This window comes from Humulus lupulus, chromosome 7 (genome assembly GCF_963169125.1).
Source record: "Humulus lupulus chromosome 7, drHumLupu1.1, whole genome shotgun sequence".
Classification (NCBI taxonomy): domain Eukaryota; kingdom Viridiplantae; phylum Streptophyta; class Magnoliopsida; order Rosales; family Cannabaceae; genus Humulus; species Humulus lupulus.
The window spans coordinates 179,959,657-179,977,206 of NC_084799.1; the positions used below are offsets into that span (position 1 = coordinate 179,959,657).

A 17,550-nucleotide genomic window follows, 5' to 3' on the forward strand; every position below is an offset into this window, starting at 1 on the left:
TTTTTAATATGTGGATTGACCATAAGAAGTTTAAAGAGTTAGTGTTGCAGAGATGGTGCAAGCCAAGTAAAGGTTATGGTTTAGAGAGAATAGTTCAGAAATTGGGAAGATTCAAGCAGGTTCTTCTCAAGTTTAATAAAAGTTATGTGGGAGATGTTGTTCAGAATTATAATACTGATAAGGAAAACTACCAAAATGCTCAATTGTCTCTTCAAACTAACCCTCACTCTTCTGTTTTGCAAAGAGAGGAGCGAGTTGCTGGTGAGATTTTTGCAACTCATGCTAGAATATATGACAGTTTTTTGAGACAGATAAGTAAAGTTAATTGGCTCCGTTATGGTGATGATAATACGGCATACTTTCACGCTTGTTTGAAACAGAGAAGGGCTTCTAACCGTATCACATCTTATGTTAATGAATCTAGTCAGTTAATCGAGAGGTTTGAGGAGGTGGTGGATCACTTTGTAAATCACTTTCGAAAAGTTATGGGCAGCCAGAGCACTGCCTCAGTACCTATTCAGAGGTCTTGTTTTAGGCTTGGACACAGGCTGTCTTTGGACCAACATCTTGGTTTAATAAAGCCTTTTACTAGAAAGGAAGTAGAAGATGCTTTGTTTAGTATTAGTTCAATTAAAAGTCCGGGTCCGGATGGGTATGGTTCTGGTTTTTTCAAAGCCTTGTGAAAGGATTTGGGTTCAGAAATTACTGAAGCAGTTTTTGATTTCTTTGATCGGGGTGTGCTTCGTGAGGAGATGAATAAGGCTACCATTACACTGATTCCTAAGATTGATACCCCATCTAAGGCAGTGGATTATAGCCCCATAGCGTGTTGTAAGACTATCTATAAATGTATTTCCAAAATGTTATGTGGTAGATTGAAGGAGGTACTTCCTAATCTAGTTAATCAAAATCAAGGAGCGTTTATTAAAAATAGATTGTTGGCTCGTAATATTCTTATGCTTCAGGATATTATTAAAGGTTATACAAGGAAAAACATATCCCCTAGATGTGTGATGAAGATAGACCTGAGCAAAGCTTATGACATGCTAGATTGGAATTTTTTGGAGGATATTCTCATTGCCTTCTATTTTCCTAATAAATTTATCAAGTGGGTGATGACTTGTTTGAAGGATACTACTTATTTGATCTTAATGAATGGTAGAATTCAAGGAGGCTTTAGAGGGAAAAAAAAGGTCTTCGGCAAGGGGACCCTATCTCGTCTTTTTTATTTGTGCTTGTTATGGAATATTTTACCCGACTGCTCTGTCAAGCTTCCATGAACAAAGATTTCAGATATCATCCAAAGTGTAAAAATCTGAAATTGGTTAACTTGTGCTTTGCCGATGATTTGGTAATTTTTTGCAAGGGGGTTTCTAACTTAGTTCAGATAATTAAAGACTGTTTTACTAAATTCAGCTAGGCTTCTGGTTTGACAGCTAACTTGGAAAAATCACAGGTTTTCATTGGGGGTTTGGCTGATAGAGAGGCATCTCAGTTGTTAAATAGGCTCCAATTTTCTGAGGGGTGCTTTCCTCTTAAATATCTGGGTGTTCCTCTCCGGACTACAAAGTGGAAGGCTGGTGACTGTGCTTTTATTATTAAAAAGATACGGCTGAAACTTAACACATGGTCTAGTCGTCACCTCACATTTGCTGGGAGGGCACAATTGATAAACTCTGTTCTGCTGGGGGTTGGATCTTTCTGGATGAGCATTTTCATGCTCCCTAAGAGTGTTATCAATGAAATAGATCGTTTATGCAGGAACTTTCTCTGGGGGTTTAAGGCCAGCGACAGTAATCGAAGTAAAATGCATTTAACAGCTTGGAATCAAGTTTGTTTGCCAAAGAGCATGGGTGGTCTAGGCTTTAAGGAGGGGGCTAATTGGAACAAAGTGCTAATAGCTAAATTTGTTTGGGCTATTTCTTCCAAGCAAGACATTCTGTGGGTGAAATGGGTTGATTCCATTTATCTGAAGGGGCAGAATTTTTGGGATTACAAAGTCCAACATGATGTGAGCTGGTATTGGAGGAAGATAGTCAATTTGAGAGTTGTCTTTCCTTCAAAAATCCTGGATGAGGCAGCCAAGAGCAACAAGATTAGTTTGAGAGCTCTTTATAATGGGATGCTTAATAAAGATAGAGTTTCCTTTGCTAATGTGGTTTGGTGTACTATAGCTTTGCCTAAACATAGGTTTATTTTGTGGTAAGCCACTCTTGGTCACCTTCTCACCTGTGACAAGTTGCATTTGTGCCAGCTGAAGTTGTCTTCCTTACAATGCCCGGTTTGTGAAGAGGAGCAGGAATCCCATTCCCATCTATTTTTTGCTTGTCCTTTTTCTCAACAGGTTAGAGCAAAAATGGAGGATTGGCTGGGAAGGGATATTTGGCCGATAGTTATGAGGATTGGAGTGCCTGGATGGTTGGAAAGCCTAAGGGCCTAAAGCAAAAAGTTGCTACTGCAGCCATGGCAGCTGCTGTGTATATGGTGTGGAAGAACAGAAACAATTGTATTTTTGAATTTAGCTCACTGTCTATAGGGTTTGTAGTTCAATTGATCAAGTATTATTTGAAATTTAGACTAACTAGATTCCCTAAGCTGAAAGTTAAGAAAAAGGATTTAGCTTTTTTTGAGAACTTTGTTCAGTTGTAATTTGGTTGGTTGGCTGGCTCGATTAAGCTGGTTGTATATTTGTTTTGTTAGTTCAATATAATCCTTTTTTCATCAAAAAAAAATTATTATTTTAATTTATACTTTATAATTTTTTTAATTAACTTTTATTAATTGCTTTAAAATTTATTAATTAAATCACACTAACTTTAAAACTATTTTATAATGTTTAGTTTTTCTAAATCTACAAAAAAATTCGGCAGCATAACGGCTGTAATCTAACATATCTCAAAATTTAAAATCTGCATATAAATTAGTCTCAGAACATACATAAAATTTAATACAATTATTTGAATTCACAAAGGAAAATTTGACTTTTAATGCATTAAGTGGTACTGTATAACAAAATGATACCAAGCTAAAAAAATATCACATTTTTATTCTAGTATTCTTTGGATTCCCAAAAATGCCCCTATCATAAATTTCACTCTCTTTTTCTCCCATTGTCTTCTCCCTCTCTAACTCTCATGTTTTCCCTCTCTATCTCTCAAGTTCTCATACACAAAAAAAATAAGGCAGCTTAATCTATACAAATTTTCGAGCTTGGATTTCAGGGGCAAGTTGTGAATCCTTTCAAGGCAAGAACTTTATTTTGGATTTCGGATAAAAATCGTATGGGTAAGTATATATTTGTTATATGTAGTGAGGAAACTTGTTTATCAACATTGCTTTTGCGATTTCGAACAGATATGTGTATGCCTTCATGTTTTATTGTAATTTTCCATTGTCATAATGGATTTTCGTTCCTTTCTTGGTTTTTTTTTCTGGGTTTTTTGTCTGCCTTGATAGAATGGGATGGTTCTCGATGGACCTCGATAAAACCCTCATATGTTTGTATTATTTGTCTACCTCGATATGCCTCGATGAGACTCCATGGTCCTCGATGGACCTCAATAGAACCCTCACACATTAGGGAAAATGACTACCTCAATAAGACTCGATGGTCCTCAATGGACCTCGATAAAACCCTCACATCAGGAGGGGAAATGGCTACCTCGATGAGACTCGATGGTCCTTAATGGACCTCGATAAAAACCTCAGACTTTTAGGAACAATGGGTACCTCGATGGACCTCGATAGAGGCATAGAACTTAGTTTATGTAGTGTACTCCTTGATGGGACTCGATGGGCCTCAATGGGTTGACCTCGATAGTTTGATAGTTTGACCTCGATATGAATCGATTTTTTGCTATTTGATGTTATAATTTTAATTTTTGACCTATTTTTTTGTTTTTTTGATACAGATTCGTCTGTTTCCATATTTTTTGCATTCAATGGTGTTTGGGAATTGGAAAATAAGGATTGGATTTTTAGGGATGCTGAAAATCAAGTTCTGCCTTTGGAGAAGGGTGTGACGTATGAGCAACTGCTTGACATTCTGTACAATGAGCTTGAAGTGGATAAATGTGTGAATGACTTGAAAATTGAGGTCCCATACACATGCCTATCACAATCCGTCAAACCTACCGTTGTAAAAAAATGATAGGCATGTGCGTGTATTCATTGGGTTAGCATCAAAATCTGTAGAGAAGTTGATTCCTCTATGTGTGACATTGGTTAAGAAGGGAGGTATAAGAAATGCACCAGCGCTAATAAAGAAGTTTGATTTGAAGAGAACATTCTCCCCCATGTCATGGTTTCAAAGGAACTCAAAGTGAGGTTGGAACATTTGTTCCCAAGAAAAATCCAGACGTTATAGTCCATGATGATATCCCTGTTAAAGATCTGCCATATTTTCATGACACAACGAAGTACGATCCCTATGGCTATGATCCTGTTGCTAATGCAACAGATCTTGGTGGGCCAGATATTAGGGCAGATTTTCCAACACAGAGTTCAGATGTTATGGTAGCTAAGGAGCGCAGAATAGAAGATTGGCAAACACCTAGGACCAGCAGTAGTCGTTCAGGTCCAAGTAGAACCGATGATAGTTTTAGATGGAATTCTCCATTGGACTTAGGTGAAGATCGTAGAACATGGAGTGCTCCCATGTTCATCAAAGAGGCTATAGAGGCCTCACATCAACATCATTCCTCAGCCAGCAAAGCTTCAGGAGAATTGCACTTTGGCAAGTTCTTTTAGAACAAGCTTGAATTGAAAACCAAAGCATCCATACTTGTGATGAAGAATAATTTTGAGTTTATGGTGAAGAAATCTGGGACTGATGTGTGGTACATTACCTGCAAGGATCCTGATTGTGGTTGGAGATTGAGGGGTAAGAAAAACATGTGATCTGAAATGTTTGAGAATATTGTATACAATGAAGTACACACTTGCTCACAAGAAATTCGAGATAAGGACCACCGTCAAGCATCACCGTGGGTTGTTGGGCACCTAATCAAGAGGAAATTTGCTACCGATGGTACTCTGTACATGGAAAACAACATAAGGGAGGACATGAAGCACCATTTTGGGGTCGAAGTGAGTTATGAAAAGGCATGGAGATGCAGAGAAAAGGCTCTTATGTATGTTAGAGGGACACTTGAGGAATCATACTCCAAGTTACCTGGATACCTGTGTCAGTTGGAGCATAAGAACCAAGGTACAATTACTGATTTTGTAGCAGAAGATGGTCGTTTCTTGTATTGCTTCTTTTCCCTCAGTGTTTCTAGGCGTGGTTTTCAGTACTGTCGTCCTGTAATTTGTGTGGACGGCACATTCTTGAAGAATAAGTATGGTGGCTACATGCTCTGTGTTGTTGTATTGGATGCAAACAACCAGTTTTTTCCAATTGCATTTGCATTGGTGGACAGTGATAATCATAACTCTTGGACTTATTTCATGAGAAAATTGAAGGAATCCATAGGGGACGTTGAGAACCTAGCTTTTTTATCGGACAGGCATAAAAGCATTAATCATGCTATGGAGCTTGTGTTCCCAGATGCCTATCACGGTACATGTTACCATCACATTTGTATGAATGCGGTGGCAAAATTCAAAAACTGACAACTGTCAAGACATCATGGGGTGTGCAGCGTACGCGTTTGGAAGAATGGAATTTCACAAGTTCTTTGACAAGATTAAGGTAATTGATCTGCCCATTGCTCAATATCTTGAGGGAATTGATTTTGAAAGGTGGAGTAGCGCTTATTTTCCTAGTAACCGATACAATATCACGACGAGTAACTACGCGAAAAGCTTTAACAATAAAACCAAGGAGGCAAGGAGCTTTCCAGTCGCCACTTTTCTTGAATTCATAAGTTTCACTCTTCAGTCTTGGTTTGCAGATAGACGTGAAAGAGCTGCAAAAACAACAACTATGTTATCACCTGAGATGGAAAAGCATTTGAAGCAAATAGGTGATAAAGCAATTTTCCTGGATGTCCAAGTCCTTGATCATCATGAATTTCTTGTGGTCGATGGTAATGGTGATGGTGAGATGAACTTGGCCACAAAATCATGTTCTTGTTGCATGTTCCAAACCATTGGGATACCATGTGTACATGCTTTTACTGCAGCCAGAAAAAGAAGCATAAACATTTACTCATTGTGTTCCCCTTACTATAGAATCGAGGCATTGAGGGACGCTTATAAAGAAACTATTTACCCTGTTGGGAAAGAGGATGAATGGGTAATCCCTGATCACATCAGAGATACGGTTTTCGGTGTCCCCATTGAGAAAACCCTTGTAAGAAGGCCCAGGAAGCAGAAAGTGGGTAGGTGAAAGACAAACCGCTATGCTTCACGCGGGGAAAAGATCGTCAAGCCACGTAAGTGTAGAAAATTTGGTGGTAGTGGGCACAATAGGAAGTCATGTAAGTCTAGGCTTTAAAATTTTGTGTTCTATAATTATTCAATTGATTTTGCTGCATTTATTATATTCAGTACTTCTTCTATTACTTTTTTTGTTTTGATCTAAATATATGCATTTATTATTATGACTCTATCGAGGTCAATCTAGTCATATCGAGGCAGATTTGGTTAGTATTATTTTTTAGCTATCGAAGCTTATCGAGGTAGTTCGTTTGACCCATCGAGTTTTGTCGAGGCAGACACATTATGTGAATTTAGTAGTTTTTTATTTAATAACTTTTTCAAAAAATAATGTTTGATGAAAAAAATATACAAAACTAACTATATGCTATACTATACAAGAGGTGTATCAAGAAAATGTAAAGAGCATCACGGGGACAAATTCTGATAGAATAGGTCCACACACCACTTGGTCCTGAAATGTCGGATGTTCCCATCGATAACGGTATCGAGTGGTAGCCTGGAAACCAAATGCTCGATATGTTTGATGCAAACATACCACAATCCCCACTGCATATAATCGATTTTGTGTCAATAAAAGATGAAAATAAATTTAATATTCAGATTTCAAAATACACTAATTAAATAGGGGAATACCTTGTCTTAGTTTGAGGAAACTCCTCGAGAGAAATACGATAATACTAAAAAGGCTTTGCATTCTGCTCAGGATATCTATGGAGGTCATCATGGTCGTCAAACATGCTAAAACACCACAACAACGAAGGCAACAATAAGCACCAAGGCTTGATCACTTCCTCCAACATAGTTGGACTAAGCACGCTATGGTTGGAATCATAAATGTTAATGCACCACGTTGGAATGGAGACTTCAATGGCGATCCAATGTGCGACTTTCTCGACGTGCAAGGCAAAATATACTTCACTCACTTTTTTCCAGAATACGAGGAATTGATTATCATGGCCCTTCAGCATTTTCAGCACATCATCGCACCATGTATACTTAGTGTCGGTCTCTCTGAAATGATTCCAACGACCTAGGCACACTTAGGGGAAGGTGGTGTTCATAATCGTAGCATCCTACCAAAATGTGGCATGATAAAAGTGGTGTCGGCGATGTATCATGTGCAGAGCAGCATCAATATGCTGAAAAAACATGAAAATTTGTTAGTACTATAAATATATATTAAGATTTAATTGAAAACATAAATGTAATTTACATACCGAATCCCAAAGCCAAGTCTGGATTGTGTACAACTGCAAGAACCATGCCACACCGTGCGTCCCAGTATGGACGTTCTGATCTCTCTTGTTGTCGATCTTCCCGATGATCCACTTATGGAAGCTCTTCTCCTACTGCGGGTCACACTTCCTCAAAGGTTCAGTAACTAGCCCCTGTTTATCTACTCTCATCCTCTTCGTTGGGTCAATGAAGTCATCAAAATGCTTGGGCCTGCGTTTCTTCCGGACAACTCCAAGGCCAGCTGCCTCCTCATGCTGTAGTACTCGTACACAGGGACTGTCAGCGTCACTCGCAACTACAGATGTCTAGGCCTGTGGAGTGGAGGGTGGATCACCGGGCTCGTAGTCCTCAAGCAAGATATCAGACTCTGTATCTGATTTTACGTGGGTGGATCGGCCTTAGACCATTGAAAGCAGCTGCGCCAACTGAGCCATTATCGTAGTCTGATTCTAAAGTAAGGTTGCCTGGCCCTCCTCAACCCTCTTGAGCCTCTGCATCAATTTCTCATAATCAAGCTGGGCAACCTGACTAGAGGAAGGTGCACAGAAGTTCCCTCCTCAACCCTCAGGACATCCTCGTAAAAAATGGAGGCTTCCTTTGCAACCTCTACCAGCTTCTTTGCCTCCTTCTCAGGCACTACTTCCTCCGCTGCAGTTCCAGCCACCCCCACGGTTGATTCCAACTCAGGGAATAACCTGGAATCGATGTTTGGGAGGCTATTATAGTAGACTTCCTCACCGGGACGTGGCTTCAGCATGGAAAATACCACTAACTGCATGGTTGAATAACATGTGTCAGAAAAACTTTAATAAAATAAATCATTAATCAATTAATTTGTGACATTTAACAAGATAAAATGGAACTTACTCGACAGTTTGCGAATATAGGAACCAACTGAGCTGTCGAAATAGTGATATCAGTCTTCGTAGCCCAACTAAGCATCCTCGGAATCTGGTTCCCACTATTCTCACCAAACTTACTCCCGAGAGCTGGCATGGCCTCAAAAGCCCAGTAAAGAACTGTGGGTGCATAGCCATTGAAACTATACTTCGACTCCTTCTGTTTTTTGCTCGAACCCTCTTTCTTCTTCGCCTCGTAATGCTTCAATTACTTCTGCATGTCCTTGTGAACTCCTCTAATAACCTTCTTGAAGGACAGCTTCCCCCATGGATACTTGAAAAAGTATTCAAGATCCTCAACCATCTTCAGGGAATCACCCTATGTCGTCGTTGTATTCTCTAGGGCATTCAGTACCCCATTTATCAAATAGCACAAACCTAGCTTAAATGCATCTTCTGGGTTTGTCAAGGCCTTCAAAGCATCTTCCAACTAGCCAAAACTAACCTTCGAGTCACCATTAAAGTATTCATGGATGATCCGATCACTTGAATGATGCTCTCTCAACTCGTCTAGGGACGGGGTGTTCCCAAAATTCAGCCCGGTGACTAGGGCAAACTCTGCAATCCTAAATTTGCAAAGAATGTTGCCCAAGTAGATGTGGCCCTCTTCAGCTTTCTTGATTTCCACCTTCCGCAACATAAGCTGATGCAGCAGAACCCCAGAAAAACTAAACAACTTAGCCTTGAAGAACTGTCCCAACGGGCATGCCTGTGCCCATTCAATTAGCCCGTGCCTCTTAAATTGCTCTATAAGGGTTTCCAAGTAAGCACTACCCCTATAGGACCAGGAAAATGCTTCTCGAATGGCACAATCAATTAAGGCATCTAAAACAAAAAAACAAAAAAAATGTTAAAAAATGTAAAAAAAAAAAAAATGTTAAACAATCTAGTAACTATCGAGTCCTATCGAGGCAGGTGTTTAATCAGCTATAAGTCTAATATCATTGAGTCCTATCGAGGCAGGTGCTAAAATCATCCATATGCCTAATATCATCAAGGCCTATCGAGTCCTATCGAGGCCTATCGAGGCATATGCTAAAATTAGCCATATGCCAAATATCATCGAGTCCTATCGAGGCAGATGCTAAAATCAGCCATAAATCTAATATCATCGAGTCCTATCGAGACAGATGCTAAAATCACCCATAAGTCTAATATCATCGAGTCATATCGAGGCCTATCGAGATAGATGCTAAAATCATATATATGCCTAAAATATCATCGAGTCTCATCGAGGCCTATCGAGACACAATCAAATCCAAAACCTAACATATATTATCAAGTAATATCAATTTCTATCAAAACGCATAAAAAAATCTCGAAAAAAAAAACTCTGATTTCTTCATTCCCCGGCCCCGATCTATCCTATGAACAAAAATCAACAAAAAAACTAGGCACATACACATTGCAGATTAAAAATGAAATCCCTCACCTTCACTTTCTTTTGGGGTTGTTTCCTCAAAGCTTGGTCTGTTTGCTCGACGATCTTCTCCTTTGCCTTCTCTGATCGTCAACTCCAACAATATCTGAGCCACAGATGCTTGGTCGTGATCGTGGAAGACAATGCTTCTCTAATTTCCTTGGGTTCTGACGGATTAAATTGGGTTTGAGGGTTTTTTTCCTTCGAGACTAAGAAAGTGAGAGAGAGAATATAGAGAGACCGAGAGAATACAGAGACATTGTGGGAAACAAATGCCAGGGGTATTTTGGGAACTAAGGGAAACAATAGGACCAATATGACATGTATAGAGTGGCTAGAATAATTTTGTTATAGGACCCCATTTAATGCATCATTTCTCAAATTTCCCTTCACAAATAAACAACAAAAACATATTATAAACATATTCACAAATCAACTTATTATTTATATAACCTAACTTATATATAATTCAATAAAAAAATTATTTAAAAAAATTATAATAAACATATAATCATATTAATCTAACCTACCACACAATTTAAAAATATATTTCACATTCACATTGATATACGTACAAACATATTCACATGATCACATTTATATACATATACTTAAACATATATATAACATATCATACATTTTTTATAACATAATATTTAATTAACTTAAACTAACATAAAATAAAATTAACAAAATTAAAAATCACAAATATAATTAAATTAACAATACAAATCCCTAAAATGAAAAACAAAATTCAACACTATCTAAAATAACTAATTACACAATTAAAAATATAATTTAGCCATTAATCAATCACAAAATATTTTTAAAAAAAAATTACCCAAGGCTCGGGCTGGGAGGATTATCCAAAGGCAAAGGCTCAGGATGATGATCCAATACCCAAATCTAAAAAGAAAAAAAATGCCAAAACTCATTTCCACCAAATACACACATATATTAAGAAAAAATACATATTAAAGGATATAATAGCAAGATAATGGGTTTAGACTACCGAAACTTAGGAGAAATTGGCCAAAATAGGGTTGGGCGGCACTGCGAGGCGGAGAAACTCTCAGTTTCTCTGTCTTTTTTTTTTAAGAAAAACCGAGCAGAATGAGGAAGAAATCCTCTGCTTGAGGGTTATATCGCTATGACCTATAGTGCGACATGTCGTCGCGATAGGTAATGACTAATTGTCGCTGATTTCAAACGCACCGTTTCACTAAAATGGTGAGACCCTACAGGGACGACATGTCATCGATGTAGGATAGTGAATAGTACATGAATCCTCTTGTGTGCTACACGTCTACCCTACAGCGACGACATGTCGTCGCTATAAGTAGTGAAATTTGACTTAAATTTTTTGGCGGTTCACTTTCCCATGTTTTTTTGGGCCTTATTGCGACGACATGTCATCGCGATAGAGTACAAAATAACTGACCAGTGGATTAAATTGGGCTCTATAAAGATAACATGTCATTGCTATAGGGAGTGAAAATAGGCAACCAACGCTTGACGATTAAGTTCCCTCCCTATCCTACAGCAACACTATGTGGTCGCTATAGACAACCATATTTCCCTCTTTTTTTCGTCGTAGATTTAGTTCCCGCATCTTGTTCCCTCCAAAGTCCTAGTACCCTACAGCGATGATGTGTCTTCGTTGTATGGTCGTGTGTTGTTGACGACCCTGTAGGGTACCAGGAATTTGGAGGGAACAAAAGGCGGGAACTGACTCTACGGCGACGACACGCCGTCGCTATAGGGTCTTCGTCAAAAAAAAGAGAGAGAAATATGTTTGTCTATAGCGATGACGTGTTGTCGCTGTTCCCTCCCTATCCTACAGCGACGACATGTCGTCGTTGTAGCTTATTTTTTTAATACATTAAGAAAAAGGAATTTTTCGTGGATTTCGACTACATACAGCGACGACTTTGGAGTCATCGCAATAGATTTCGTCGTTGTATAATCTTTTCCTTGTAGTGCAACTCTTGGTACTCAAGGAGCTCGTCGAGGTCATGGTCCTCAGAGAGCACATCCATGTCCTAAAGGAGCAAGTCCTCAGGAAACAGGTCCCCAAGGAGCACATCTTCATTAAGCCGGTTGAGCTCGTGCTTCAGAACAAGTTACTAGTCAAGTTACAGTTTTCTGATCACCTCACATCACTGGTCATTTCACATATGATTTGTTCATCTTCTAGAAATACGTATCAATCTACTAGGAACATGTTTGTTGATCTCACTAGCTAACTGGCATAATGTGCTAAGTGAACATGTCTATTAATTAGTTAGCAGGTTTTTATACCACATAACAACCAATAAGGTCATTTCTAGAAAACAAGCATGACAAAAGTCTGTATCGTCCAAAACCAGAATCTATAACTTGTCATTATGAGGATTGTATAGAGAGAAGTGTAAAAGAGATAACAAAGAGTTTGAATGAAAGTAATCTTCATTGTCATTAATGAAAAGCTATTACATAGACACAAGTGTTGAGTTAGTTATACAACTGAATTAGTTACAAGAATGTAATAGACAAAATAGAATTACAACAACGAAATAACTAAGTAATAGCTCTAACACCCCCCCCCCCCCTCCTCAAACTTAGGGTAGCTAGTGAAAATACCCTAAGTTTGTCTCTTAAAAACAAAAGCCTAGTCTGAGACAATAGCTAAGTGAAGGTATCTGTAATTTTATATTATGTCGGGGTGTGTTTAACAACCAATTGCTTGTTCAGAATCTTATCTCTGGCAAAGTACAAGTCAAGTTCTATGTGCTTTGTCCTAGAATGAAGCACTGGATTGGCCGACATCAACACTGTACTTTGATTGTTGCACCACAGGGCTGGAGCAGCTAGAAGTTGAATAGGCACCTCAAATAATAATGCTTCAATCCAAACAATTTTAGTCGATGCACTGGCAAAGGCTTCTATATTCAGCCTCAGTGCTTGATCTCAAAATTGTTCTCTGTTTTCGTGAGGACCATGATACTAAATTGCCTCCCAAGTAGATGCAAAGATCTGAAGTGGACCTCCTGTCATCTAGATCAGAGGCCCAGTCAGCATTAGAGAAACCAACAAGTTGCAGCTGAGATGACTTGGTGAGAGTGATGCCATGATCAAGAGTACCTTTAAAATACCTAAGAATTTTCTTCACTATCTTCCAATAGGACTCTAGGGGTGTTTGCATGAACTGGGATACACGGTTCATTGCATAAGATATTTTAGACCTTGTTATGTTGACATATTGCAAGGCACCCACTGTGCTGCGATACAGAAAAGAATCTTATTTTGGGTCACCATCTTAGCTAGACATCTTCTCACCACCTGCCATTGGTGTGGGTAATGGATTTCCATATTCGATTTTAACAGAAGTAAGCAAATCCATAATGCATTTATGTTGACATAAATGGAGACCATGTTCAATATATTGAACTTGTACCCCTAGGAAGTAATCCAACTCACCAAGATCTTTAAGAGAAAATAGTTGATGAATGGACTAAATAAGAGCTTAAATAACAGACATAGAACTCTCAGTGACTAGGATGTCATCAACATAGACTAGGAGAAATGTTGTGTGCTTAGAAGTGTGTCTCACAAAAAGGGATTGATCAGCTCGGGAGTAGAAAAAACCAAATGAGAGAAGAGCATTTCTGAGTTTTTGAAACCAGGCCCTTGGAGCCTGTTTAAGGCCATAAATGGCTTTGTGCATCTTACAAACCAATTTGCGATTGTTAGAATCCTCAAAGCCTGGTGGTTGTAACATCAATACTTGCTCTTGTAAATCCCCATTAAAAAATGTGTTATTAATATCCAACTGCCTAACAGCCCAACCTCTTGATAAAGCAACAGTCAAAATAACTCTAATTGTAGTTGGTTTTATTACTGGACTAAATGTCTCAGTAAAATCAAAATCATACCTTTGTAGAAAGCCCTTTCCAACAAGCCTGGCCTTGTGCCTTTGAACTGAACCATCCTTTTTTTCTTTGATTTTGAACACCCACTTGCTTCCAATAGTTTTAGAATCAGTAGGCAAAAGGGCTAGAGACCACGTGCCATTTTTCTGAAGGGTCTTTATTTCTTCTTGCATAGCTGATTTCCAATTGTAGTCTTGTAAAGCTGCTTTAATAGTCAATGGTTCTTTGGATGCGATAAATTCCTTGGGCTTGTAAACACCAGCCTTTGCACGAGTAGTCATGGGGTGTTTATTTTGAGTTACATACTAAATTGTTTGTTGTTGTGATGTTGATGATTCAGACCCATTTTAAGTGTTGGACTGTTGTATCTTAGCTTCAACATATTGGGAGCTTTGAGTGAGAGTGTGAGTAGGAAACTGTGAAGAAATAATAGGTTGTTGTGTATGAACAGTACATGTGACACTAGGGGACTATGAAGCACTAGAAGCAAGTGGAATTAAGGCTGAAAAAATGGTACTCAGTTGGCAGGAAATGTATATACATGCATTACATATCCAAGAAATGTATATTCTGCCAGTTTTGGACAAGCACTTATGCCCTTTGTGCTTTAGACTATATCCAAGAAAGGTACACATGGTTGACCTTAATTTCAACTTGTTCTTATTATATGGACGTGTGTTTGAAAAACAAATTCATCCAAAGAACCAAAGTTGACTATAATCAGGAATTTTGTGATACAACTTTTGGTAGGGAGTTTGATTTTGAATGACTGGGGAAGGCAATCTATTAATTAGGAATATTGAGGCTTTGAATGCCTCATCCCAAAAAGTTAGAGGCATTGAGGCATGGGCTAAACAAGTAAGGGTAGTCTCCATTATATGCCTATGTTTCCTTTCTGCCACACCATTTTGTTGGTGTTTTGTTGGGCAAGAAACGCGATGTTGGATCCCACTTACTATTAAGTACTTTTCAAAACTTATTTATTCCCCACCCCAGTTGGATTGCACACATTTTATTTGACAATCAAACTCATTTTCCACTTGATTTTTGAAATTGATAAATGTTTGCAAAACATCATATTTATTTTGTAACAAAAAGACCCATGTGTACCTTGAAAAAGCATCAATAAAATGGATATAATATCTATATCCATTGTAAGAGGGTCGGGGTGGACCCCAAAGGTCTGTGTGTATTAATTGCAAAGGTTTTGTGTACTAAGTACCTGATCTAGTAAGAAGTAATTGATGAATCTTGCCTAGACAACATGCATTACATAAATAAGAAAATGCTTTATTTTTTAAAGGAATGTTACAAGTGGACATTACCAATTGAACAGTCTTGGCATATGGGTGACCCAACCTGCCATGCCACAACAAAAAAAGAGAACACACTGACTCATTATTATTTCTCACTTGAGCAGTATTGACAGAATACAATGAAACAATAGAATTTGAATGGCTTGACTTTAACTGATGTTGGAACTTCATGCTTGAATGATGGATGACATATAGAGCATTTTCAAGGAATCCTTCCATTAGTATTTCCTTAGTGACCTGGTCTTTGACAAAACAGTGAGTAGGATAAAATTTTAAAAAGGCATTGTGATGAAAAACAATCTGAGAAACACTTAAGAGAATTTTAGTGATAAGAGGCACATGTAGAACACGATTTAGAGTGAGATTTCTAGAGGTATAAGGGGTTTGAATGACAGACTTACCAATATTTTGAATATGAAGACCCATGCCATCACCCATATGAACCTTCTTAGTCCTATTGTATGGTTGCTTCTAATTCAGATTTGCCTCATTATCAGTATAGTGGTTTGTGGCACCAGAGTCAGGGTACCTAGCCTGATCAACCACTGAACTTGTTGTGGCCACGTTTGCAAATTGCCTCTCCAATTGGACAACACCTACTCCTGTAAACTCATAATTGAATCTTTGGTAGCATCTCGAAGCCAAATGGCCTAGTCTAGAACATAGTTGACAAATTGGGTGTCCTCTAGAATTTGTTGTTGTAGGGTGAGAAAAACCTTGTTGTAGGCTGAGAAAAACAACGACCATTACTGTACTGATTGGTGGAGATGAGTTGCATAGCTCGCGCAGGAGCAGCATACGGATTCTAGGAGGACCTTCCAATTCCACGAGCAGTCGGTGGAGAAGAAGCAACTCTGGATCTGTTGTCTCAAACATTAAGCAAGGGTCCCCTGCCTCGAAATGGCCTCGTAGAAGCAACATTAGCATATTCAAGTGTGCGATGGTGGCTGTCCATCCTGTACTCCTACCATAGCAGAAGAGACTCGATCTTGGCAACTGTATATGGTTGATTACGAGAGTTGATGGAAATTACGAACATATCATACTCTGGAGGTAAACCCTTGAAGATTGCAGCAACATGATCCTTGACTGAGACAACATGCCCAACCGAACCAAGGCGATCAACCGCTGTCTTTATGCGCAACAAATACTCATTGACAGACAAAGAACCTTTCTTAGTATTTTGCAATTGATGATGAAATTGATCAATCTTAGCAGAGGTTTGTGTTACAAAATATACCTATAGTGTATTCCACACTTGTGCAGAAGTGACGCTCCCTACAACTCTTGTTAAAACACCTTCTGTCATTGATGAGAGCAGCCATGAATACAGGATCTGATCTTACTTGTTCCACTGCTTGAATTTAGGGTTTATGATACCAGCACGAGTTATGATTGGTTAAATACAAATGATAAGTGTTAAAATGCAAGCAAGGTATAAACACTTAGTAAAATTCACATAGTGAATAGGTAAAATTTGAGCTTCAATTGTAGGCACTTATAAAAATGCAATTTTGGGTCCAAAGTGATGCATGAGAGTATCTAAGGGTTCTCAAGAAGTTTGGTAGCATTTAGAACATTTTTAGGACCTTTGGAAGTGTCCAAAAACAGAGAGGGTGGCGATACGTCGCCACCCATGTGGCGAGACATCACCTGATGCTTAGGGTTTCAAGAAACCCTAACAGTCGATGCATCGCCTGCTTGCAGGCGACGCATCACCTACTGCAGTATGTGAAATGCTATTAATGACGTATTTTACAAGTCTAATGCTATTGGTTATACTTAATGACGGTGCCTACTCTACATAAGGGTCAAAATAGTGTTTTGGAAGACTCGATCACTCTCTCCAATCTCTCTCTAGCTCCAAGAATCTCTAGTTTTCTCCCAGAATTCTCAAAGAAAGTGTTTGTAACACCCTACTACCCTAGATTCATTACCATGTGATTTTAAAATGTGCCATTAGCTCGCTAATCGAGGTTTTAGACAAAAAAGTTTAATTAAATTAAAGTAAAGACTCATTTAATGAAATTTAAATATAAAATGTTGGACATTCATTTAAATCATAAAAGTATCACATTGGGATCCAAAAATATTATTTTTAAACATATTTACAACTTAAAGTCTTTATACAGTCGACCTAGGTGACAAAATCGGTCATTTATAACACGTTCCTCAAAACTATCCCAGCCATGGCGGCCAGGTAGGCCAAACATGTACGCACCGCTCCATGCCTTCCAACTCATGGTTGATCGACCCTTTTCTTGCCCTTACCACCGTAGAGCATCCGTGAGCCGAGGCCCAGCAAGAAAACTTCACAGCTCAGCATATAATAATTTATTTCAACGAATACATAACTAATCAGACAATCTACACGTTTCCATCAG

The 17,550-nt window shown here is 38.5% G+C and overlaps 1 protein-coding gene across 1 annotated transcript; it reads left to right on the top strand.

Moving 5' to 3' along the window:
• The first annotated feature begins 8 nt into the window (after nucleotides 1-8).
• On the top strand, nucleotides 9-683 carry LOC133792412 (uncharacterized). Its single transcript, XM_062230317.1, has one exon. The coding sequence runs from the start codon at nucleotides 9-11 to the stop codon at nucleotides 681-683; it is 675 nt and encodes a 224-aa protein (XP_062086301.1).
• Nucleotides 684-17,550: the final 16,867 nt, after the last annotated feature.

Excerpts from the sequence above, each read along its gene's own strand:
- LOC133792412 (XM_062230317.1), top strand. The coding sequence starts at position 9 with ATGTGGATTGACCATAAGAAGTTTAAAGAGTTAGTGTTGCAGAGATGG.